This window comes from Caenorhabditis elegans, chromosome III, assembly GCF_000002985.6.
Source record: "Caenorhabditis elegans chromosome III".
Lineage (NCBI taxonomy): Eukaryota > Metazoa > Nematoda > Chromadorea > Rhabditida > Rhabditidae > Caenorhabditis > Caenorhabditis elegans.
In genome coordinates, this window is record NC_003281.10 from 8,520,001 (window position 1) to 8,542,816 (window position 22,816).

General features: G+C 35.2%; 3 protein-coding genes and 4 non-coding genes across 12 annotated transcripts; 6 read left to right on the forward strand and 1 right to left on the reverse strand.

The window, feature by feature from the left end:
- Window positions 1-783: 783 nt before the first annotated feature.
- Window positions 784-915, reverse strand: ZC21.11. The gene has a single exon (NR_052540.1). It is a non-coding gene; the product is annotated as an Unclassified non-coding RNA ZC21.11 (non-coding RNA).
- A 2,431-nt stretch (window positions 916-3,346) lies between these two features.
- On the forward strand, window positions 3,347-3,495 carry ZC21.12. Its single transcript, NR_052541.1, has one exon. It is a non-coding gene; the product is annotated as an Unclassified non-coding RNA ZC21.12 (non-coding RNA).
- Window positions 3,496-5,072: 1,577 nt separating this feature from the next.
- Window positions 5,073-8,657, forward strand: idpp-15 (the record flags this gene model as incomplete). Of its 5 annotated transcripts, NM_001306747.2 has the most annotated exons (4): window positions 5,073-5,140; window positions 5,390-5,469; window positions 6,794-7,036; window positions 7,842-8,650. In NM_001306747.2, the coding sequence occupies 4 exons, from the start codon at window positions 5,124-5,126 to the stop codon at window positions 8,558-8,560; spliced, it is 1,059 nt and encodes a 352-aa protein (NP_001293676.1). The 5 variants fall into 5 exon arrangements, with proteins under 5 accessions (NP_001293676.1, NP_001367405.1, NP_001293675.1 ...); NM_001379833.1 differs by lacking the exon at window positions 7,842-8,650 and having other exon boundaries at window positions 6,794-7,488; NM_001306746.3 differs by lacking the exon at window positions 6,794-7,036 and having other exon boundaries at window positions 5,092-5,140; window positions 7,842-8,657.
- Window positions 8,658-10,071: 1,414 nt separating this feature from the next.
- Window positions 10,072-11,350, forward strand: ZC21.10 (Rieske domain-containing protein). The gene is made up of 2 exons (NM_001038295.4): window positions 10,072-10,128; window positions 10,674-11,350. Exons 1-2 carry the CDS (start codon window positions 10,081-10,083, stop codon window positions 11,121-11,123), a joined length of 498 nt encoding a protein of 165 aa, NP_001033384.1. The 5' UTR covers window positions 10,072-10,080; the 3' UTR covers window positions 11,124-11,350.
- A 1,195-nt stretch (window positions 11,351-12,545) lies between these two features.
- ZC21.13 lies at window positions 12,546-12,596 on the forward strand. The gene has a single exon (NR_052542.1). It is a non-coding gene; the product is annotated as an Unclassified non-coding RNA ZC21.13 (non-coding RNA).
- Window positions 12,597-13,608: 1,012 nt separating this feature from the next.
- Window positions 13,609-13,754, forward strand: ZC21.15. The gene has a single exon (NR_052543.1). It is a non-coding gene; the product is annotated as an Unclassified non-coding RNA ZC21.15 (non-coding RNA).
- A 1,376-nt stretch (window positions 13,755-15,130) lies between these two features.
- On the forward strand, window positions 15,131-22,748 carry trp-1 (the record flags this gene model as incomplete). 2 transcript variants are annotated; one of them, NM_001047424.3, is made up of 16 exons in its annotated part: window positions 15,131-15,144; window positions 16,347-16,487; window positions 16,820-16,877; window positions 16,925-17,081; window positions 17,131-17,344; window positions 17,401-17,788; window positions 17,895-18,044; window positions 18,089-18,226; window positions 18,309-18,505; window positions 18,550-18,730; window positions 18,984-19,553; window positions 19,724-19,923; window positions 21,718-21,939; window positions 22,066-22,231; window positions 22,318-22,448; window positions 22,495-22,748. In NM_001047424.3, the coding sequence occupies 16 exons, from the start codon at window positions 15,131-15,133 to the stop codon at window positions 22,649-22,651; spliced, it is 3,084 nt and encodes a 1,027-aa protein (NP_001040889.1). The 2 variants fall into 2 exon arrangements, with proteins under 2 accessions (NP_001040889.1, NP_001367402.1); NM_001379835.1 differs by lacking the exon at window positions 15,131-15,144 and adding an exon at window positions 15,920-15,945 and having other exon boundaries at window positions 22,495-22,651.
- Window positions 22,749-22,816: the final 68 nt, after the last annotated feature.

A 22,816-nucleotide genomic window follows, 5' to 3' on the forward strand; every position in this document is an offset into this window, starting at 1 on the left:
TGAATCAGGGAAGAGGAAAATATATATTTTTTTATTTAAATAAATGTTTTTCTCACGTTTCCAAATTGTTTGAAAAAATATATATATCACGGGGAAATTTTTAAAATTAAATTTCAAATTTGTATTGATAATAGTAGTTGTAGGTCGCATTAAATCTTTGCTATTTAATGCGACCTACAACTACTGATAATTCTATAAAAACTTGAAGTTTTCGGTTATTGTGAAATCATTGTCTACCTGTGCTTATTGCCTACTCGTTCCAACTTTTGTTTATTAAAAATACGATAATATGCAAGAGGCGATTTTAAGAGGCCTTTTTTGTTGGTTTAGGAGACATTCTTTTTATCTGTAATATGTGTTAACAATTCAAAAATTCAATCGTTATACCCCAGACAAAACTTATTCCGTTCGCTTTTTTTTTTAGAAAATAATTGTTATTTGACAGCTCCAGACAAAAAACCACTTTTCCACGTTTCTGTTGACTCAACCCTCGGAACAACAATCGTCGGTTTTTTCCAGGTATTCCCTTTTTCATTCACATGATGTTTCCATTGTCAAACAGTGCATCTCACTCCAACAAATGTGCTCAGTGATCATTTCAAATGTATCTTGTTGGTGGGTGTGAACAACCAAACCCGTGGAATGGAAATCACTTACTCAACTGGGCACATACCAAACACAAATATCTAAACACATTCTTCATCTTCATTTTTTTTCTCATTTCGCAGTTTTGAGTGGTTTTTGAACAGTTTAATGGAAGTTACTTGTGTGTGGACACTTGCGAGAGAGGAATGGCGCGCGCGGGAGGGAGGTCAAACAGAGATCAGTGGTGATAGCCACGTGATAAGCAAATATGAAGTGAAAGATAATGGATTGGCAGCCACGGTATTCGGAACTTTTGCTCTTTTTTTTGCAGAAAAATAGAAACGTCCAAGACTATTTTGCATAATTTTACAGTACGCAGTGTGAATTTCGAAATCTAAAATTATGAACTTGGAATTGGTGAGGGATTTTATTCAAATGTCCAGCCAAAGTTTTGATGAAAAGCCAAACTTTCTAAGATTAGAACATTTTTGAGTAAATTTGAGCACTGCAAATTCGAACCCATACAATGCCTAAATACAAATAATTAAAACATTCCGTATTTTCCCTATTAGACGTACATCCCACTACACTACTTTGAAGGCCTATGTCTTAATTTTTCCTAAAAAATGGTAACAACCAGAATATAGAAAAATATTTTGCCCATATTTTATCAGTTGACAATTGTTTGATAGAAACAAAAACCGAGATATAAACTGTAAAAGTGGAGCCTAAAGTTATGAGTTTTGACAATATTCTTGGCAAAATTTGAATTACATATTTTATCAATAACTTAACTTTTCGTTATATTTTCAGTGAATCTACTATGCAGTTTTTTCAAAACTCTCCATGTTATTCAAATTAACAGTCAAATTTATTCTCCAAACCAAATATATCAATCAAATGTTCTTCGATTCCTATAACATCAGCATTGAAGGCTTCAAAGTGCAAACTTTACCTATATCAAAGAAAAAAAGAATTTTTCCTGCCGCCCGATACTATTTATTTTAACTCAATTTCCGTCTGTCGTTTTGTTTATAGTGTTCCTGTCAAAAAGAAACAGTTTCCGTCACGGAGACGGTGGCAGTGGCAAAAACTGCTTAAGCTGCAAAAAGTTGAACTTAAATCATTAGGGAAGCCAAATATTGGAAATTGAGAGTTTGAACGTAGTATGAAACATCGGAATATGTAGCTGTAATTAAGAAAATTAAAATCAGCTGCAATGTTTGTGACGATTTTTTTTTTGGAAATTTGCTGCAAATTTATTTAAGTTGTAACTATAGAAGAATTTCAAGCTGTTCCTCATATATTTTTCCATTTCGAACAAACCGAACCGTTCAATTCTTTGTAATTTTTGAGTAAACATGAATTGGAATTTGGTTGAACCGTTTTTCAATTTCTGGTCACCACAATCTTCGCACTTTTTCCTTTCATTTTCTTGTAATTCTGCACCGCAAAGATCTAAGTTCTAGTGAAAAAAGAGTGATTGACATTTGATGAATACATAGATACATGTAAACAGTGAGCAACTACTAATATTTATCTGCTCTCGACCGTTGTATACCTGCTGCTCTTACTCTAAAACTGTCTTTTGACTCACAACTCTCAGTTACCACATCTCACTGTGTTTGTATGTTTACTTTTTTGTGCTTTTTATGTTTCTCAGTGCCCGTTGGTAATGGGAGGTACGGAAAGGAATGCGAACTATCAGAGGATAGTCATTTTGTGTTGACAAGATCAAAAATAAATTATTTTTGAGTAATGACCTACAAATACTCTCAATATTGTTAATGACACTCGGAAAAACACAAATAAACAGAAATATTGAAAAACAAGTTTTGATTTTTTAGTCAAATAACTTTAACTTACTGCAAAATGTTCATCTATGTAGTCATAAAACCCGGCAGAGGACGCCCATTTCAAATTGAACATCTGAAAGAGGAAACATGTGAAATTTCCTTAGTTTAAAAACAATGTTATTGGCAAATATTGAAAAGGTTGCTGCCAAAATTAAATATAAACATAGTTTACAACATTATTTAAAAAAAACTAAAATTGAAAAGAAGTTGTGAAAATATTACATTTTCCAAAAACTGATAGAAGCAGTTTACAAATTACAGTACTGAATTGTAAAATTATTGATAAATTATAAATTTGAGAAAAACGGAGCAATAAGATTCGTGGTACTTTTTTGATCCAAATGTGATAAGATTAGATATCTTATCCTTTTTCATAATTTTCGGAATTGATCCTTGGTCTTAAAAATGACTTATTTATAATAATAATTATATAAATAAATCTTGCAGCACGATTGGTTTAATTTGTCAGCGTTTATTTTAAGACCAGTCGGGTATTCTCATAAAATTAAATTTACTGGCTTTCACTGGACTCTATTCCTAGATCCACCTTGGTCAACCCCTCATCTAACAATTATCAACCCCTCATCTAACAATTAAAAAAGATGAAGTGAAAAAAATCCTACATAAAAATTTTAATTACTGGAATAAAATAGTACCTTATTTCCCCAAGCCTGTCTCAGAAATTTTGTTCGGAAAACGTCTCGGTCAACTTTTTGTTGACAATGTTTTACCCTCTTCCCCCCCCTTATACTTAGTCACCGGACTCTTGCGGGTCCAAATGATTATTTTATATCTATTTATTCATTCTTTTTTCCTTCACTTCACTGCTTTGTTGTAATTGCATCATTACGATTGTTGCCTGATGAATAAATATAAATAAATAAAATAAAAACGAATCCACACGTAAAGGTGTGAAAAGAAGATCGGATTAAGAGACGAGACCGGAAAAACTGAATGAAAAAATAAAGAGATGAGCAAATATAAAGAATTGGAGGAGGAGAGGGGGAGGTGTGATTCGATGATCTTGGTGTGGTGATGCCTGATGAACTGGTCGTTGGCAGACACAATAGATATGTACTTGGTATTGTTGTTGGTCATTGGAAATTGCTGAATTGAACAGATGGAGATGAGCTCTTTCAATGTTTACGGAGCTACCACGGAGAAAAAAGTGGCGTTGAACGCAAAATTTCAATAGGAACGCCGAAATACGTGACGAGGAATTGACGGGTGTTATGATGACAAATAAATGAACATTTTGAACTGAAGAATTGTTGAATTGAACTTATATAAAGCATCATATCATAATTGAAAATTAAAAAAATTGTTTTCAGATCACTCCCTGATTTGCACATTTTCATCTCGTGATTCACTTCCTCGTTCTCATCGTAAATATTTTTTGAACAACACACAAAAAGTATCTGTAACTGAGTGTCCAACTACAAGTGCTCCCTACGCTCAGTTACCTAAGCACTTGAAATGATTCAAGTAACTGAGGTATTTCGGCTCACTTTTTGAAATTTGGAAGAATGCTTTTTTTAGATCAGTCTTTAAAATTGTATTTTTTTATCATGGAAAAATTATCAATAAACTTGATCATATTAAAACTCGAGTTAGGCAGTCCATAACTCTAAAAGCTTACCAGATTATGCACCATCTGTACCTAAGTAATTTCTGTGTACCTACAACTAATATTTTTCACTACAAAAACGGTCTTGGTGACCGTAACGGTAAGATACGGCCACATTTTAGATGGCATTGCATGGAGTAGGTTTTGTGAATAGCACATTTGAAATCTGATTACTTCAGCATTCAACTGATAAAGATAAAACAACACTGGGAAAAAATCTGGAAAATGTTAAAGTTAAAAATATTTAACACTGAAATTTGAAAAGTCCTAAACTTTGAGTTACTTTTGAAAATACCAATTGTGAGGTTAAATCTCTGTAAAGTCAACTATCTCGAATTGCAATTCAAAGTGATAGATAACGTAACTGCAATTTAGAATAATGTAGTCTGCTATACAACCCTGCACCATAAACTGGATCCAAACATTTCTGAACGGCACAAAAGATCAGAAAGAAATCCGAGGCGTCCTGACCCTATTCCTCTTCATTTTAAACATCATTCCCCTCTCGCTAAACACCATGTTCTTCCAAGATCTTCCAATGTTTCTTTCTCGATTTCCATTCAATCAAACTTTTTTGCGACACCCTCTCAAGTGTACCATTCTCCGGTCCAGGGCGTCAAAATTGTTCCGCAGGATTGGGTGTCGGATTTCCGGGGATTCGCTCGCCGGTGGGAAATAGATGCGATAGACATACAGACTAGATTTGCCATTCAAGTACACGTGTCATCGCCTGAGCATGTGTGAAAAAGTAGTTCCCCTCAATTCAACTCAACGGACAAAAGTAAGGAAAGGGCGGGAAAAAGTAGATCAGAGCACAAGGAAAGTAAAAGAGATAGAATGAGATTTAGAAGAAGAGAGAAGTTCTGTGTGTGTATGTTTACCTATTATTTTGTGGAGCAATGTGCAATGTGTGTGTGTGTGTGCTAGTGGGAGAAAGGGATCAACGGCACGCCCACCTTGCCCAAGTTGTGCCGGGGTATAAAATGGAGAGCACTGTCAAATGAAATCTAAGTTGTGAGACTCTACATACTCATACTTCTATTCACATCGACAAGATGATGCTCCGAGTTTTGTAAGTTTTTTTAGTTTTCCAATAAGTAAATGCTTCGAATCCAAACTTTCTAAAATGTATCGTTCAGCTTGAACCTATGATTATTTTAAAATGAAAAAGGGTCTACACTAGAACCCTTTTTTCCATTAATTTTGAAAACATTTTCTTAAATTCCAACTTCTGATTTCTAGAACATTATTAGTATTTTATGTAGCTTCCTTTAAATCGTTTTTTCTTAAACTCAAGTAACTGAAAATATAATTTTTGTAGAGTATTCACCTCCCTTGTTGCTTTGTCAATTGCTCAATTGACATCTTCATGCCCATCCTGCAACACCAACTCGAATTATGGTAAGTATATAGCCTCCAAATATCAAACAATTTTCCATAACACTCTATAATAATCAATATTAACAATTAACACAGATAACACTCACCAACGATACAAACGGCAGCAATCATACAATTCTCACCAAGTGCCAGGTTTTCTTCCTAACACTTATCAACCGGATGCATTTTCTTCTGATTCTATACGTCAGGAGACACTTCGATTAAATCAAGCATTCTTTGATTCACTTACACAAACAGCTTCACCACTTTCCATGCAATCATCCCAATCTGATCCAATTCTAACTTCTCAAATGGATTCACAACCAATTCACATCCAAACTAATGCTCAATCAGAACCCCCGTATCATCATACATTCAAAAATCGTCCGATCCCAATTGTATTTGCTGATCCGGAGGATACGAAGCATCGTGATCCAACAATATTCGTAGAAGTACATGGCGATGATTCAAACACAACTACCAAGAGCTCACCAACCCTAGAATTCGTTCAATTCACCCTAGAACCTCCTAGTGCTGATGGCACAATTTATCAAGCGACACAAGGAAATGAGCCAAGCTTTTTCGAGTCAGAAGCCACCAGAGCAATTATTGAAGCACTAACCAGAGACGATCCAAGATATATTCAAAAAGATTTCCGAGTGGAGTTTATGGATCCAGAAGAAACTCAGTTGAAGCATATGGAACAAAATGGATATGCAGCAGACTAATATAGCCTATAACTTTTCTAGACATTTAAAACAACTGTATTTGTATATAAGTAACTTCACAGCTCAAATTCAAACTTTCAACGGCAACAGCAGCCGACAATATACGGATTCATCCGAAAATTGTCGGCTGCTTCAAAGCCATTCCAAGTCTGAATTCATAATTCATAATTCATTAATAATATTAATATTTTTAACTTATGATCACCCAACTTGCCATTCATCTCACCATTCACAATTTCACTTCAATACGCAATAATAAACCGACTAATCTTAATAAATGTATGTTTAATTTTAATTCCAAGTATTCAAAAAATTGAAAAACTCAAATAAAGAAATAAAAAAGACCAAGACTTCAGATAAAAAACTTAAAGGCAAGATTTTTGAAAGACTATATTAAAAATGGGCCAGAAAGTCATTCTAAAACTTTTGAGATTTTCCTTTTGAGAGAGAAGTTTATTTTTGGTAAAGTTAGATTTAAGAATTTTCTCATTCTTGAAATAGCATCCAGACGTTCGAATGATATATTTTTAAAAAAATCTCAATAAAAAAAAGAAACAGCTATTCCGAGTTTTCCCTTTCCCCGTGTCTTGATCCCTTGAATGTTTTGAATTTCTTAGGTACCTCATCTGGATCATCATCATACAATACGAACGGAGTTCAACGTGACTCAACTGATGGCTCATCGAACAATCAACCAGGCTATCTTCCCGATTATCAAGGCGATCGATACACTGATCCTCAACGAATTGCTGAAACTCAAGCTCTGAACAAAGCCTTCTTCGACTCAATTGGAGGAGCTCCATCCCCACCACCATTGACCCCAGCTCAACAAGGAATGAATGGATCTTCTTCTTCTACCGGTCAGTACAATCAACAGCAATACAACTCCCAACAACAGCAACCACAACAACAATACAATACCCAACAGTACAATCCCCAGCAACAACAATATAATCCCCAACAACAGCAACAATACGGCACCACTTCTTTCTCATCAAATGGTCAAGCTATGTATCAAACCGGCACAACCAATTACCCAACACTCTATCAACCATCTTCTTCCTCCCCACAATACAGTAACGGTTGTACCACTTGTCGATTCAGACGCCATTTTGGTTTCGGGCCAGCTAAATTTTAATTAATTTTTTAATTAATTTTGCACACATGTTTTCATTTCTTCACTTGCCCACCATTACACCCAAAAAGAACTCTATCCTCGTTTGACTTTTTTTGAATTATTTTCTGAATGTATAAACACTTTGCAAACTTTTTTCCCAAATCCTTGCTTGTTCAATAAACGAATGACATGAAAAAAGCGCATGAAAAAACAGAAATTTTGTAAAAAAAACCATCCAGGTAGGCATAAATGCTCAATTGCTCGCCTAAAAGGTTTATGTATCTAGTCTAGAACAATACCTCTTCCTGGCAGTAGACGTAAGTGACTCCAAAGCAATCTCTAGGATATGCAGGCATACTCCTTGTGCTTGCCTAGAACGGTTAAAACGTATAAAATAAAACCTGTTCTTTTTATCAAATGATTGGAACTGTCACTTTTAAAAAGCAAAAGTTTCAACTAATTGAGTTAAGGGCAAATTTCAACTTAAGCAGAAATTCAAAATCTCCTTTTATAAGGTTCAATGAATATTTGCAAATTGGATATTACAGGTGCTCCCTCAACAACATATTCTCCAACGTCAACCTATGGATACTCATCTCAAAACTACAATCCATCATCTGCCTCATCTTCAAATGTCTACAGAAACCCATCCACTTCATATGGAAATACTCAACAATCGAATCAAAACTATGTTGCTTATGATACAACCAACCAGAACTCACCATATTATTACCAAAGAGTTCCATCAACTGCTCAATACAACTCTGTTCTTGGAGTTAACGCCGGCTTCCCACAATCATCGAATCAAAACCAAGTTCTTAGAGATCAAAGTAATAATCAAGGATACATGAACAACAATCAAGGAATGTACAACACCCAAACAACTCAAGGATACGGTAACAATCAAGGATCATATCAGAATCAGATGATGTACAACAACAACAATCCACAAAATACTCAGACCACCACATTCTTGTATGCAAGCAGTATTCAACCACAACAGCAGCAACAGCAGCAACAATACAACAATCAATATAATAATCAACAAATGAATTCAAACGGATACAATAACCAACCGATGTACGATCAAAGCTACAGTACCCAACAATACGGTAGCAGTACTCCATCTCCACAATACTCAGCCGATTCGATTTCCTGTTGCTCACAAGTCAGCTCAACGTGCTGCTATCAAACTCAACAAGGATACAATACCCCATCGAACAATGTTCAGTACTCTCCATCAGTCTATCAGTATGGACGAAAGTAATAATTTCTCCAATTTCTTGTACATTTTCTCACTTGCCACATTTGCACTGTCAGATTGTATAGATTACTCAGAATAAACAGATTGTATCAGGTTGAAAAAATCGAAAATATTTTGTGCCGCTTTTACTATAAGACCTTCATATAGGGTTGACTGTCAAAAACCGACAAAAAAAAACAGAATGCGTTGTATAAAAAACTACTCGAAAAAGAATTGTGAACATTTTCGTAGATTCACAGAAGGAGATAACAGTCTCGGGTTGCAATGTTTTTTTGTGGGTTTGAGTTTTCATTGCGTTTTTTTTTCTTTGTAAGGCTTTATCTCGTTTCATATTAAATATATTTTCAATAGAACAAACAACATCTGAAATTTAACCTGACAAAGTTGAACAATCGGATGCAATACTAATACGAAAAGAACCATTACTTGATTTACTTTTAAAGTATTTTTTTCATCCAAAAAATCAATCCTCAACTTTTTTTCAATGTTTTTTATTTTCAAGTATTGCGAAATCATCTTTTCGAGAATCGTCGCTGGCCTAGTTTTCTCTTTTACTCGGCCATGGCATACATTAGGAAACCCCACGATTGGCTACTCCCGACTCCGCCCATTAAAATTAGTATAAAAGGAGACCGTCTGGAGGTGTCGGACTCATTTGTTTCATATTCTGGTCGGAATACAGCTGGCTTTCCTTCTACGTCACCACGGTAATTTATCACGCATCGACAAAAAGGGGGACAGCTGTTGACGGAGATTTTCGACAATGTAGAATTGTTAACCATTGGAGAAGCATTGGAAAATATTCGAAGACACTGTTTCACTTATTTTACAGAATTTTTTAAAAATATATGACAATTATAAAAAGGCGCTTTTTCAATTTTGAAAAGAAAACAAGCTTAATGAATAAATGAACAATTAGTTCGTCTCATGAGAAGGTTTAATTTCCAAGTTGCATGTTCAGTTATTATATTTTTCTATCAGTCTATCACCTCAACTGCCCTAATTTGCCCTACCAAAAGTATTTCAACCATGAATAAATGGAAAAAGAACTGATACACATTTTTACTAGTTGATAAAAAAAGACAACTATGATAAAAGGTGTCAATGTAGATCAAAGAGGATGATGAATATGAAAAACATTTTGCATTGTAAACATTGAAAAACATTATCTTTTAACTACTGAACTTTGTGATGCATTCGTACTAGAAGCCTGACTTTCAGGTGCGGCTTTTACCGTTTATGACTTTCTCATTCGGCGATGACGGAAAGATCACCTTGGTGGGATGTTACTTCTCTTCTCTAATGCATTTCCGTTCTTTTTTTTAATAGATATTATATTTATTTTACTATTATCTATCTTATACTTAAATTATTACTCATATTGTTAGACTGAGGGACTAGTATCTTTCTCGCCCAAGTTTTGATTCTAAGTAAGCGCGTGGAGGCACGGCTTCCACACAATTCCTTTTTTGCTGATCCGTTTTCATATCAAAATCTCACCCAAAAACTATTAATTTTCAGATATGCGAGGTTCACCATCCCCAATTCCACAGGACATCAAAGACAGTGAGGTGCACAAACACTTACAAAAAGCTTTTTTTCAAAAACTTTCAAAAACTAAATTACCTCCAATGATTTTAATATGTTACGTAAAACAAGGCTAAAAAGCCCGAAAATCTGCTCTGAAATTTTTGACTTTGCCACACAATTATAAGGCAATGCATGTTGCGGTCACAGCAATTTATTTTCTGATAAAATTAGGAAAAAATTATTCATTGAGGGAATCCGTTCCCAGCTGTCACAAATTCTACAGCTAAACTTTCGAACTTAACAGCTTTTTGTTATATGCTACACATTGGGGTTATTTGGAGGAATTAAAGTGGAGTATCGCCAATGGGGGAATTCATTTAAATAATTTAAATAATCTTGATATACATTGAAATGATCGAATATCATCGAAACTCAAGGAAACTAAATTGCCAAACATCCAAAACTGAAAAAATCCCACAACTTTTGAATAGTTTTTCTGTACTATAGTATTTGACCACTTTAAATAATTCATCCACTGGCGCTACTCCACAAATAAAACTACTTTAATTCTATATGAAAATTTCAGAAATCGTCTGCTGCATCAATCAAACGATCAAGCTCTGTACCAAATGCCGAGAAGCATCAATGGAAACAAATAACCCAGCGTGTTCTGCCGTACCAAAAATCAAAACCAACGGATTTCAAGAAGCATGGAAAAAAGACTGCTCGAAATAAACAATTTCCTGAAAATATGCCAATTAAGGAAGAACCATTGGATTCGTTCCCATCCATACGTTGTCAACTGTTTCCCGATGATTCAGTTATATTGGAGGATTACACAGAAGTTCTGAACAGGGTATCAAATGCAATCGAAGGATCCGAAGAGAAAAAAGATGAAATTGGAATATTTTGTTTGGATCGAATTATTTATGACAATGGCGATTCGAATGATTTACAGGAGACTAACGAAGAGACTGCGATGGAATTCACTTGCCCATTTCATAAGCACTATTTTAATTCTGATTTGAACGCTTAAGTAGATTTTTTTAGCGATCGTACATTTACTAAGTAGTTAGATGAAACCGAATTAGCTATATTATTTCTTCATTTATTGTACAACGAAATCTCTTAACCACTGAAAAAATTCATACCTTTTTTTATATCATAAATTCTAAGTCTCATTGTAATTCTACTTGAAATTGTTATAATTACTTTCTTGTGTTGCTTTATTTCATTAACATAATAAATCTAATTTTTCAAAATGACAAAACGATAACTTCATCTTTCAGAAAGGCAACTATTTTTTTTGTAGAAATGAGTGTATGAAAAAGGGAGTGATTATTGATTATTAGAGGCTATACATATACATTGAACGGCTCAAACAACTGATTGTATGATGAAAACATGATAATTTTCAATCTTGTAGAAATCATAGAACCACATTGTGGAAAGTTGATTGACTGAAACAACAGTTCGAGAGAAATGGAGCTGTTTCAGTTTTATCGAAAACGTAGCAACAAACGATGGAGAAAATGCTAAATTTCTAAAATAGCTGTGGTTTTGGATGTAAAATTACTCAAACTTAACCTCCAGACACTGCTGCTCGATCGTCGCTCCGTCGATCTCTCCGTGCTCCTCCGGAATGCACTCCGGCGGCGGCAGCTTACTGTCGGTCGTGGGGGCACTATCGCTCTGTCAATTGTTGTTTCTCGAGAAGAAACTCCTCCAGATTGCTGTAGAATAAAATTGTGGTGAAAATTCTCTCTTTATATAGCAAGAGTTATCAAGATGTATCAATTGAAAATTTTTCACGTGGTGATTTAAAAGTTAATTACTGGTTTTCTATTTTTTCTTTACAGCCCAGAGGGATCACCACCAGGCAGTGTACCTGAATCCCAGATCCGCAGTGCGTAGCACTTGAAGAACGGATCGTCCTTTAATCCTTTTTTTTAAATCAAGAGAAAAGATTGCGTGTAAATATTAAATAGATTTCAGGATAAGAATAAGCTAAAAAGCCATTGGACTCACCAGCTGGTCTCTCAAATTTTTTATCCCCGTTTTTAATAGAGTATAACGGAAAGTGAGCCAACGGCCGCCCTTTATGATGTTCTCTGGCATAACTTTTTTCTTGAAGCTTCATGCTATGAGGCTTTGAAATAGATCTCTGTATATCTGAAGTTTTCTTACAAAACATTTAAAAATGATGAGAGGCTTAATCACCTCTATAAAGTAAAAATTCAAATGTACAGATGTGACATCTCCAATAAAATGTCACGCAATTTTTAGCCAAAGAGTATCAAATTTCTTTCCAAATCGTTTCGCCGTGGGAACCATTTCAGCATCTTTTCCTTTCCTTACACATACACAACATTCCTTTCTTATTTCGTTTTCAGTCTCAATGAAATCCTCGTCGTTGTCTCGTTTTCTTATTTTTCGATGCTTCTGAAGTCTTTTGAAAAGAATCCCTGGAGACATTTTGGAACCGAATGGTCTTCATACTTGTTTTTTTGAGTAACGAACAAAAGTTAAATATTCAAAAACATACGCAGAGCCATGTTCTTTTTTAAAATTAAACCTTATTATCGTTTATGAGGTTTTTTTTAGAATTTTTGTTACTCTATTGGTTCAATTTCTGTAACGTCCTTAGAAAGTATGTAGACTGATCACGCGGGGCGGTTTGAATGCCATAAAATATGGGCTGAACGTTGGCCATTGGAAGTAGGCACGCATGTAGGCATGTGGCAGGCGTGGGCCGCCTAGATGGCAAAAAGGAAGGCAAATAGTTTTTTGCCATCTAGCTTGTTATTAACTTTTTAATAACTTAATAATTTTTAGGTTAACAATTTTAACTTTTAAATCTAACAATTATTTCGAGGTGAAACTAAAATGGAGTGACAAGAATATTCGAAAAGTCGCAACAAAAAAAATAGAAACAAATCATTTTCTGATTTCTTGTCACTGTTTTCTCATATCAAAACAGATTATTTCCTTAAATTTCTTTTTTTTTCTCCGATTTTTTGCTACCCCCCGTATTCTAAAGAAGTCCACAGATTTAGGAAGACATCATAATTAAATGACGACAAATTTGTCGCGGGAAACGGCATTAAATAAGGAGATTAAACTGGTGGAGCAACGAGGATGAATCACAAGAATTCGTATCAGTATTTGGATACGGAGACGTAAGTTTTATTTTTAGTTTTTAATTTATTTTGTGTTTGAAAAAAATTTGCAGATTTGTTTTGATATAAAAACAAAACATATGAAAGTTTGCGGTTTGCAAAAATATTTGAAAATTTATATTGAACAATTTTTCAATGGTGGCGTAAATATAAGATTCTGTTTCTAAAAATTGATGATTATGGTATGTCCAACTGAAATTTTGATGAAGTATCATTAAGTTGTTTATTTAACTGAAAGTTACAGAAAAATTTAAATCTTTCGGCGAAACTGCAGACGGAAAATGATCCCTGCACTTTGCGTAAAAAATGCCCAAAAGAAGTGAAAACATCGAGTTCCCCACACGATGAAAAATGTGCTCTTTGCGCTGAAATATGATTCAAGCGAGTACATAACTGGTCTCTAGGGACATTTATTCTTCTATAGTTTTCATAAATTTTCAAGTTTCTTGCAAAACACGTTCAATTTTCAAGTTTAACTTTAGTGATTGAGCCGAATTTTTTGGACACATAGACTTCCTTCTTCGGACGCCTTATCATTGTTGATTCTGGTATGAAACGCTTTTTAGAAATATTTTCAATAGTTAAAAAACCTTCCAAGTTCAATTGTACTCACAAATATTTTCACTAGAAGTCTACTTTCTAGTCCTCCTAAAAAAGTCAAGACTTTTGACATCTTCAGTCTTTCTCGCTCGTCTCTTCTCGAATAAGATTACCGGCGGTTCTTACGAAAACGACAAGTTGTGAGCGCATTTCTATTTTCAACGTCTTCAAACGAAAATCAAAAAGGGAGAAGAGGGTCCCCCGAAAAAAATTGGGGGCGGAGTCATGTTCGATATCACAAGTCTCTTTTTTTTTTCGTTTTGACAGGAAAACGAAGGCTCATCTCGTCAAATTCGGGGCGACATCTTCCTTTTCTTTTCCATCTGCTTCTTCTCCTTCTTTCTTCTGTTTTTCTTCTTTTCTCTTTTAGATCATTCTTCTTATTCAACCGCCGTGGTTCCTCTTTCTCCACTCTTCATCATCATCTTCACACTCACTGATTTTTTGAGCCATTCCCATCTACTCTTATCCACCCCCTTCGGGCATTTTTCACACACTTTCCTTCAGTCTTTCCACCTCTTTCCGTGTCTACTGGGTTAGAGAATTTCAAGCTTATGAACATCTTCTTCGAACAGTTTTAAATTGTGTGCCTGTTGTTTACTTGAATTTGTGTTCGGCTAATTCTTTTGAGTCGGGCTAAGTTCCTGTCTACCACCTATTTTTGCATTTACAATTAGAAGCAAACTCTGGAAATTGTTAATTTTTTTCTCGTGCTGTTTAAATGAAAAAAAAACGGATAGTTGATTTATTATTTTTTTCGAAGTTCAAGTAGGAGCATTTTCATTAGTTACACTGGAAATGCATTTTCAAGCTTAAAAGCAAAGTAATTATTATTGACAACTGTTTGATCAAAATTCATCCCATTCATCCCTCTATTTTGTAGAAAAAAGGTGAAAAATAGCTTGAGAAAAGGATCTCTGATTTATTGTAAACACCTTGTTGTCAAATCACAGACACTTTTTAAAAAAGAAAACATCTCAATTGACAACAGTTGTTTCAATGACCAAACTCCTCTTACTATCCAGACAAACAAATGTTCACAAAAAATACATTTTCCCTCCTGGTCATCCATAGCTCAAAGACCCCACCACGTGTCCCATGTTTTTGAACTTTCAGAAATGTCAGGTCCGTTGGGAAATCTTCCAAATATTTTCTCAGAGATTTGTAGACGTTCTTTCATTTGTTTGTCTTTCCGAGAAGCTGAAAACCTATTTGTATTATACATGTGTCTACTGCCTGAGCAATTTGATATTCGATATTCGCAATGACAAAAGAAGGGTAGGTAATTGGAGGCAACAGCTGATCCGTCTGTGGTTTATAGAAAAAATCTATCTGACATTTTTTGGAGTATCATCGGTGAGGTTTTTTATTGAAATACCCTCATAAAAGCCCATCATGATGAAATATTGAAGTTTTTAAATTTTTTAGTGGTTTCGAGACTTGCTTAAGGCCTACAAAGTTCATATATAAAAAGTAATATACAATGCCCCACCTAAGTTAAGGGATTAAATTGAGTTGGTATTTAAAAAATACAAAAGAGAAGCGCGGTGCGATCGACCTTTTTTGGCTGTAGTTTTAGTTTCTAAATAAAGGTTTTTTGTTCTGAAAAACCTTTCATATACAATTTTTTATTAGTATTATACTTGCAGTTTTCAAACTACCTATTACTGTCCTTCTCTATTTTGAATAATCCTAAAATTATTATTTCTCAACTCAGTCGTCCTCTCGTTTCTTCGTCGAAGTTTCCACATGTGTTTTCATTTTCCATTTAATTTCCCATGTCTCATCACTTCACAATCATCATCATCTGTTAGAAATTTGTCCTCACGGGATTTTGACACAACTATAAAAATTTCTTTCCTCTATCCTTTGACCGACTTTAAACATTTTTTTCGAAAAAAAATTGACGAAGAGGTTTTTGTTTAATTTCAATTTTTGTCTCTCAGATAAACTTGTAAATTTGTATAAGCTTTAAAAATGTTCAGCTTCTTCTATTCTTCTCACTAGGACTAGAAGAAGCTTCTATCAATTCGTGCCGACAACAACGAAGGGAATGATTGGAATGGAGGATGGCGTCCGGTGCGCATAACTTTTTAGAAGGAAATATAGACGAGACCCTCCACTTGAGTTAATAAGTTTTTCGAGTGCTCTATAACTTAAGAATCAGGGGGCTATGTTAAGCATTTGCGGGGGCTCTAGACTGAACTACGTAAGCGCGGGGTGTAATAGAGGGACCACAACAAAACGATTTTATCGGTTGTTTCTTTCCAATTTGCCCCAACAACTAGCCATCAAACGTTTAACAAGAAAGTTTGGCGGAAAAGCACAAACGATTCAATTTTATTAGGAGGAGCTTTTTTCCCTGCTTTCCACTCTATCAAAGTAGATTTTACTTCACTTTGCCAAAGTACAAACACACAAAAAAAAACTCTAGGGGCACCTTAAAGCAGGAAATGGAATAATTTTGTTTAAAATTGAAGGATGCTGTCGGCAGCAGGACGCCGATTCTCTCGATGTGCTCCATCGCCAAGGCCAAGGAGGAACTACGCTTTGGCGAATATCCCACCACCGGCTGCTGTTCACATTCGGACAAATGATATGATTAGTCCAGAAGAAAGAAGGTTTGTTGTTTTATAAAGTGTTGGGCACTTTTCCAGTAAAAACATTTCTCCGTACGTGTTTTCATCTTGAGCTTTTTCAGCATTTATATTAAAACTTACCATAGTTTAGCTATTGGTATTGCACCATAAGTAGTTTTGTTAGATATATTAATTGAACTAAAGACAATCTGCTACTCGTAGGGGCTTACCTTTAAGCTGCTCGAAACGACCTCAATATATTTATATATAATAAACAATAATAATGGGTTATTTTCGAGAAAAAGTCGTGTAAAAAGTTTAAAACACGCCCAATTATTACATGGTTACTACATATTGTCTAATAATCTGTTTAGGTTCCTCGAAGCTGCAGAACTTGGAAACAAGCCCACATTACAAGAATGCTTGGATTACGTGAGTTATTTCAAATCATTGTTTTTTTGAAATTAAAATTATTGAAGGACGGAGACCGCCGTCTCAACGTGAATTGCCTCGATTCAATGGGAAGAACAGCTTTGGAAATTGCAGTTGACAACGAAAATATGGAAGTTGTTGAACTTTTGCTCCAACAACCAGATATCAGAATTGGCAATGCACTGCTATGTGCAATCCGAGAAGGTCCGTAAACCACAGCATTTTTAAAAAATATTTTTTATAATTATTCCAGGTGTATATCGTCTTGTCGAAGTTCTTGTAAATCATCCGAATATTACTCGAGAAATGCTTGGAGACGGTTGGAGTCAAGCTCTTGATCCTTCCGAAGCTGCTAGTGCCGAATATTCAAGTGATATTTCTCCGGTTATATTGGCAGCACAACTCAACCAATTTGAGATTTTGCAAATGTTAATTCGAAAAGATGCAAGTATTGAAAAACCGCACAGGTATTTTTTAAAATACAAACAAATTTGGGGTCGAAATACCAATCCTAACATTTCAGACATTCCTGCATTTGCGAAACATGCGATCGTGAGCGTTTGAACGACTCATTACAGTACTCTCTAAAACGAATCAACACATTTCGAGCTCTTGCAAGCCCTGCATGGATGTCTCTTACAAGTCCCGATCCAATTCTATCCGCTTTCAAACTTTCATGGGATCTACAACGATTGGCATTTGAGGAGCATGAATTCAAAGAGACATATTTGCAACTTTCGGAGCAATGTAAACAATATTCATGTGATTTATTAAGTCAATGTCGAAGTTCTGAAGAAGTTATCGCAATTTTAAATAAGGATGGAAATGTGAATGATGATAATATTGATGTTTGGGCAAGTAAACTATCGCTTTCAAGGTTAAAACTGGCTATCAAATATGAACAAAAAGCTGTGAGTTATTTTTTTTGAAATTGTGCAACAAATAATTTATTATTTCAGCTCAACTAAATTCCCTGAACACATATTATTAAACTTAATCAAACTTATCAATTTTCAGTTTGTCTCTCATCCTCATTGTCAACAGTTGCTCACCTCTATCTGGTATGAAGGTATTCCATATCGGCAGCGGAGTGGTACCTGGGCTAATTTTTTCCTCTACGCTTTTCTACTTTTTCTCTGGCCAATATTCTGTCTCATGTATATTCTAGTGAGTATTTGAAAAATTTTCAATTTTGACAAAGATAATTTCAGATGCCAAAAAGCCGATTGGGTCGGTTAGTACGGTCTCCATTCATGAAATTCTTTTACTACTCGGTGTCGTTTGCAACGTTTTTAGGACTTTTAACGTGGGCCACTTTTGAAGATTATCGATACGAAAAAGGAGAAAGGGTTAGTTTTAAGAAATTTGGAACATTTCTGAAGTTGAAATTATTAACTCAAAAAAATTCTATATAGGAAATCATATTTCCAGGGTGGAATGACAAGAGCATCTGACCGTGGTCCACCAGCAACATGGGTTGAATCACTCGTATTCACATGGGTAATTGGAATGTTATGGTCAGAAATTAAGCAATTATGGGAAGAAGGTTTTAAACGATATATGAGACAATGGTGGAATTGGCTTGATTTCCTGATGATTTGCCTTTATTTATGCACCATTTCAATAAGGTATAATATATCAGAACTATACAAAATATAAAATTGATTTTCAGACTAAGCGCGTATTATATCTTTACATATCGTGAGGATCCATATCGGTACACAGTCCGCACATATTGGACATCTGAAGAACCAATGTTGGTAGCGGAGGCGTTGTTCGCTGTTGGAAATGTTTTTTCGTTTGCTCGAATTATTTACTTGTTCCAGACAAATCCGTATTTGGGGCCACTGCAGGTAAATAAATTTTGCATATAGCAATAAATAATTGACTTTGTGCAGAAGGGATAGTGTTGGGCAATACTCGGTTTAGACCGAGCCCCCAGCCAGCAAAGTTAAAAAGGTCAAATTTGGCCAGTTGGAGCAAACTGAAATAAAACTTGGACTCAGCCTAAACACAGTCTTGCACAAATTTTTCCACCTTTCAAGCCAAGTTATTTTGTGTTAAAACAAAAATGAGCCTCACTTTCAATTAAAAGACAATTTTCAGATATCCCTTGGATGTATGTTGGTGGACGTTGCAAAGTTCTGCTTCATCTTCGTCCTAATAATAAGTTCTTTCTCAATTGGCCTTGCTCAACTCTACTGGTACTATGATCCAAATACAGATGTATGCCTACCTGGTGCCACATGCAAACACAGTTCCAATGTATTCTCCTCGATTGCCGATTCCTATTTGACACTTCTCTGGTCTCTATTTTCGATTACAAAACCAGAAGATACCGATGTTGTGGAAAATCACAAAATAACTCAATGGGTTGGACAAGGAATGTTTATTATGTATCATTGTACTTCAATAATTGTCTTACTTAACATGCTCATTGCTATGATGTCTCATTCGTTTCAAATTATCAATGATCATGCGGATCTTGAATGGAAGTTTCATCGAACGAAGCTTTGGATGGCTCACTTCGATGAAGGATCAAGTCTTCCACCTCCATTTAATATTATAGTCACTCCGAAGTCATTAATATATGTGATGAATTGTCTATTCAACACTGTCAGATGGCTTCTAGGAAAGTACACTTATCAGAAAAACAGGAATCGGGCAACTATCAGGGTAAGATTTTCGAATTTTGAAAATGAAAACTGCCTCCACAACAAATTCGATGCAAAATTAATAGAAGCTGTGAAACCGAGGAAATACGGTCAATAATCTTCAAAGACGTTTACCAGAACTACCAAGAAAATATAAAGCATTCATCTTTACTTATTTTTCCCTTATTCCAGCGTCCTGGCTATTCTCGAAAAAGAAATGAAATGGAAAAATCTGGTGGTCACGACGATGATTCTTTGAAACCATTGACATATGCTGATATAATTACAAGACTTGTGGCAAGATTTATACATCAAACAAAGAAAGATATGAAAATGGACGGAGTTAATGAAGATGATCTACATGAAATCAAACAAGACATTAGTAGTTTGAGGTGAGCCATTTTAAAATTTTTATATGAAAAATTTCAAGATCCTACAATATCTTCGTTTCATCCAAATAGCAGTTGAAAATCTGCCAAGCAGCCTCTAATAAATGCCGAGTGTACAGACTCCGCCCCTTTTTCGCGTTTTTTCGCGTTTTTTTTGGCTTGCGAAAAAATGTCACACTACGTTTTCATTCACAACTCCTGAACCGTGTGACTTCATGCTCTAATATTTGAAATCCTACTAGAAATATTTTGCCCCACGGTGGAGCAGAAAACGGCACTAAGTTCGGAGCAAAATTGAGCCCAGGGCGGCTTTCCCCAGTTTGAAAAAATTTTTTGTTGCTCTTTTTACCCCCAAAAAAGCATGTTTTAATTGAATTAAAATTCGGGTTTTGCTCGGTTTTGTTTCAAATTTATGTGCAAGATACTACTCAGAGAGACTGATTTTTTGAAAAAAAGTTTGAGTTTATAAGTGCAAAAGGAAAAAAGTTGTGATAAAACAAAAGGCCAAAAAATGACATTTTGCCAAAAAAAAATTTTTTTCCGAAAAAGTAGTTTTTCGTCTTTATCTCAAGTTCTACTTCATCTTTTTCGATACTTTTTTTTCTACCCCACGTAAAAAAGTACGCTGAACACGATTTTCAACTCAGAATTAAGAAAAGTTTTATGAGTCGGCCGAGCAAGACGAATAAGTGCCACATTTTGCACACTTTCCCATTTTCGCGAATCTACTTTTTCAATCATAACTCGGTCAGTTTTCAAGTTTTCTTAGTTTTCCAAAAATTGACGTGTAGGTCTCATCAAGACGCATCGAGACATATAAAATGTGTAAAAAGTTCAGTGGGAAAGTTTTTCAAGAAAACAATAATTCAAAAATTTAGTATTGGGGGGAGTGGTTTCCTGGGTCTCCTGAACATTTTTTCCACTAAAGTTTTGCGGAATGTATTTTTGATTCATAGTTTTTGATTTTATTTAATGGAAGATGAAGTTTCGTCGCATTAGAAATACTCTGCCAAGAGATATTATTTTTATTAATTTTCAGGCCAAAACTTGTTTTTTTCTACAAATCGACCGGTTTACGAGGTATAGCCCTCAACTGTACGTCTCCTTTTTGGGAAATCAATAATGAGTACAATCCTGTAATAAAATTTTCAAAAATTCGTTTTCCCGCTGACATATCAGTAATAAACGGTTTTCGAACGTCTTCCCCAAATAGTAATAATTGAAGAAAGCGGAATCGAAAGACGACTTCCTCCAGAAAATTTTCTTCCCTACATCCCAGTTTGAGGTGTCTCCTGCATGGTCGAGTGGTTAGTGCGAATGACTGCAGAAATTTTGGTAGTTGGTTCAATTCTACCAAGTGATAAATTTTTTTGTTTTTTTGTGAGTAATCGGGATTCGAATAGAAATACTCGATTTCATACAAAATATGGGTACGTCTCCCCTAATATAAAGCCTCCTCAAACTTCAATCAATCAAAACTCAGCTTTAACTGATTCATCGGGTGCATCTGTTTTTGGTCAAACCGAACTCAAAAATCAATAAGACTCCCACCTACTGAAATTTTCACGAACCCTCTAACAGGTTCGAGGCGAAGCCGAGAGCCTACGCCCGGCAAGGGGACTCGCCTTACACCCCCTACAACCGGCGGGCCCGCAGGGCCCGCTAGTCTGAAAATCTAGAAATACAGAAAAGTTTTGGTTTTTAGGTAAAAACGATTCTGTATTTTTAGATTATCAGATTAAATATCCAGCTTTTTCCTGCTCAAAAAATTATCATAATTTAATTAATACGTTAAAGATACGAACTCCGAGATGATCGTCGTCGTGAAATCGTTCGCAGCTCATCACATATTGATGCAGTGAAACGAGATATTATGCGTACAATGAGTACAACATCACGTCGACCTTACGGTGGAAGTATGCGTCTTCCAAAGACACGACCATCAGTTGCAGAAGAATCAGAAGAAGATGATAAAAGTGATGAAACAAGTTCAACAGACGAGGAGGCTGATGAGACGAGGTTTTTCCTAAAGTACTTTCTTTCAAAACTTCTACGCTTTTTTCAGTTTTAAAAATAGTGTAGTGTAGTTGAAACTCCTTATTTGCAGTATTTTAGAAATGATTTATAAAAATTTAACAATTAAAGATCTCGGAAGTCATCAGTACTCTACATTCCCCCTGTCAACTCAACTCTACCTGGAATTATAAGTGAAGAAGCTCCAGTTAAGAAAAGCACAAAAAGACGTGCAAGTGAGGCTGATTCAAAACTTCCCGATAGACCTTTATCAGATACTTATACATCTTCATTTACGGTAAGTAGACAAAAGGGTTGGTGTATTTTACGGTTGTACAAAAAATTCACCATTCCGCTTCAAAAAAATATTGCCGATACTTTCAGCCTAAACTGTTACCGGTATTTGCTCAACCACCACACAGTGCTCTTCGAAAAACGGATACATCAATGAGCTTCCCAATCAACGGAACAGCTCTGGATACTTCAATTGTAAAACCTCCAAGGGGAGTTTTGAGGTAGATCTGAATATTCCTTTTTTACTGAAAATTGTCAATTTTCCAGGGCTTCCCAAGAAAACCTACCAGCTGTGGAATTGATCGAAACGCTGAAAAAGGAGATGAATGAGAAATTGGATCGATTAATAAGTGGAATCTCTGAAAATGTGAAGAGTCCCAGCCCTGCATCTCATAGTCATGTCGGTTTTAATGTAGAAAAATAGTTTCAATTTATGTTTCCTCTAATGTCAACGGGTACATATATATTTCTAATTTAGGTAATAATCGAATAATAAAAATTATATTATAAACACTTCTTTCAATCTTCGTTATTCTATAGATCTAGATATCACATAAAACAAATTTTCTAAACGTTTCTGGCGTTTTCT

Excerpts from the sequence above, each read along its gene's own strand:
- ZC21.10 (NM_001038295.4), top strand. The coding sequence starts at position 10,081 with ATGCGAGGTTCACCATCCCCAATTCCACAGGACATCAAAGACAGTGAG. Across the intron at positions 10,129-10,673 it reads AGGACATCAAAGACAGTGAG|AAATCGTCTGCTGCATCAAT; the intron begins GTGCACAAACAC and ends TGAAAATTTCAG.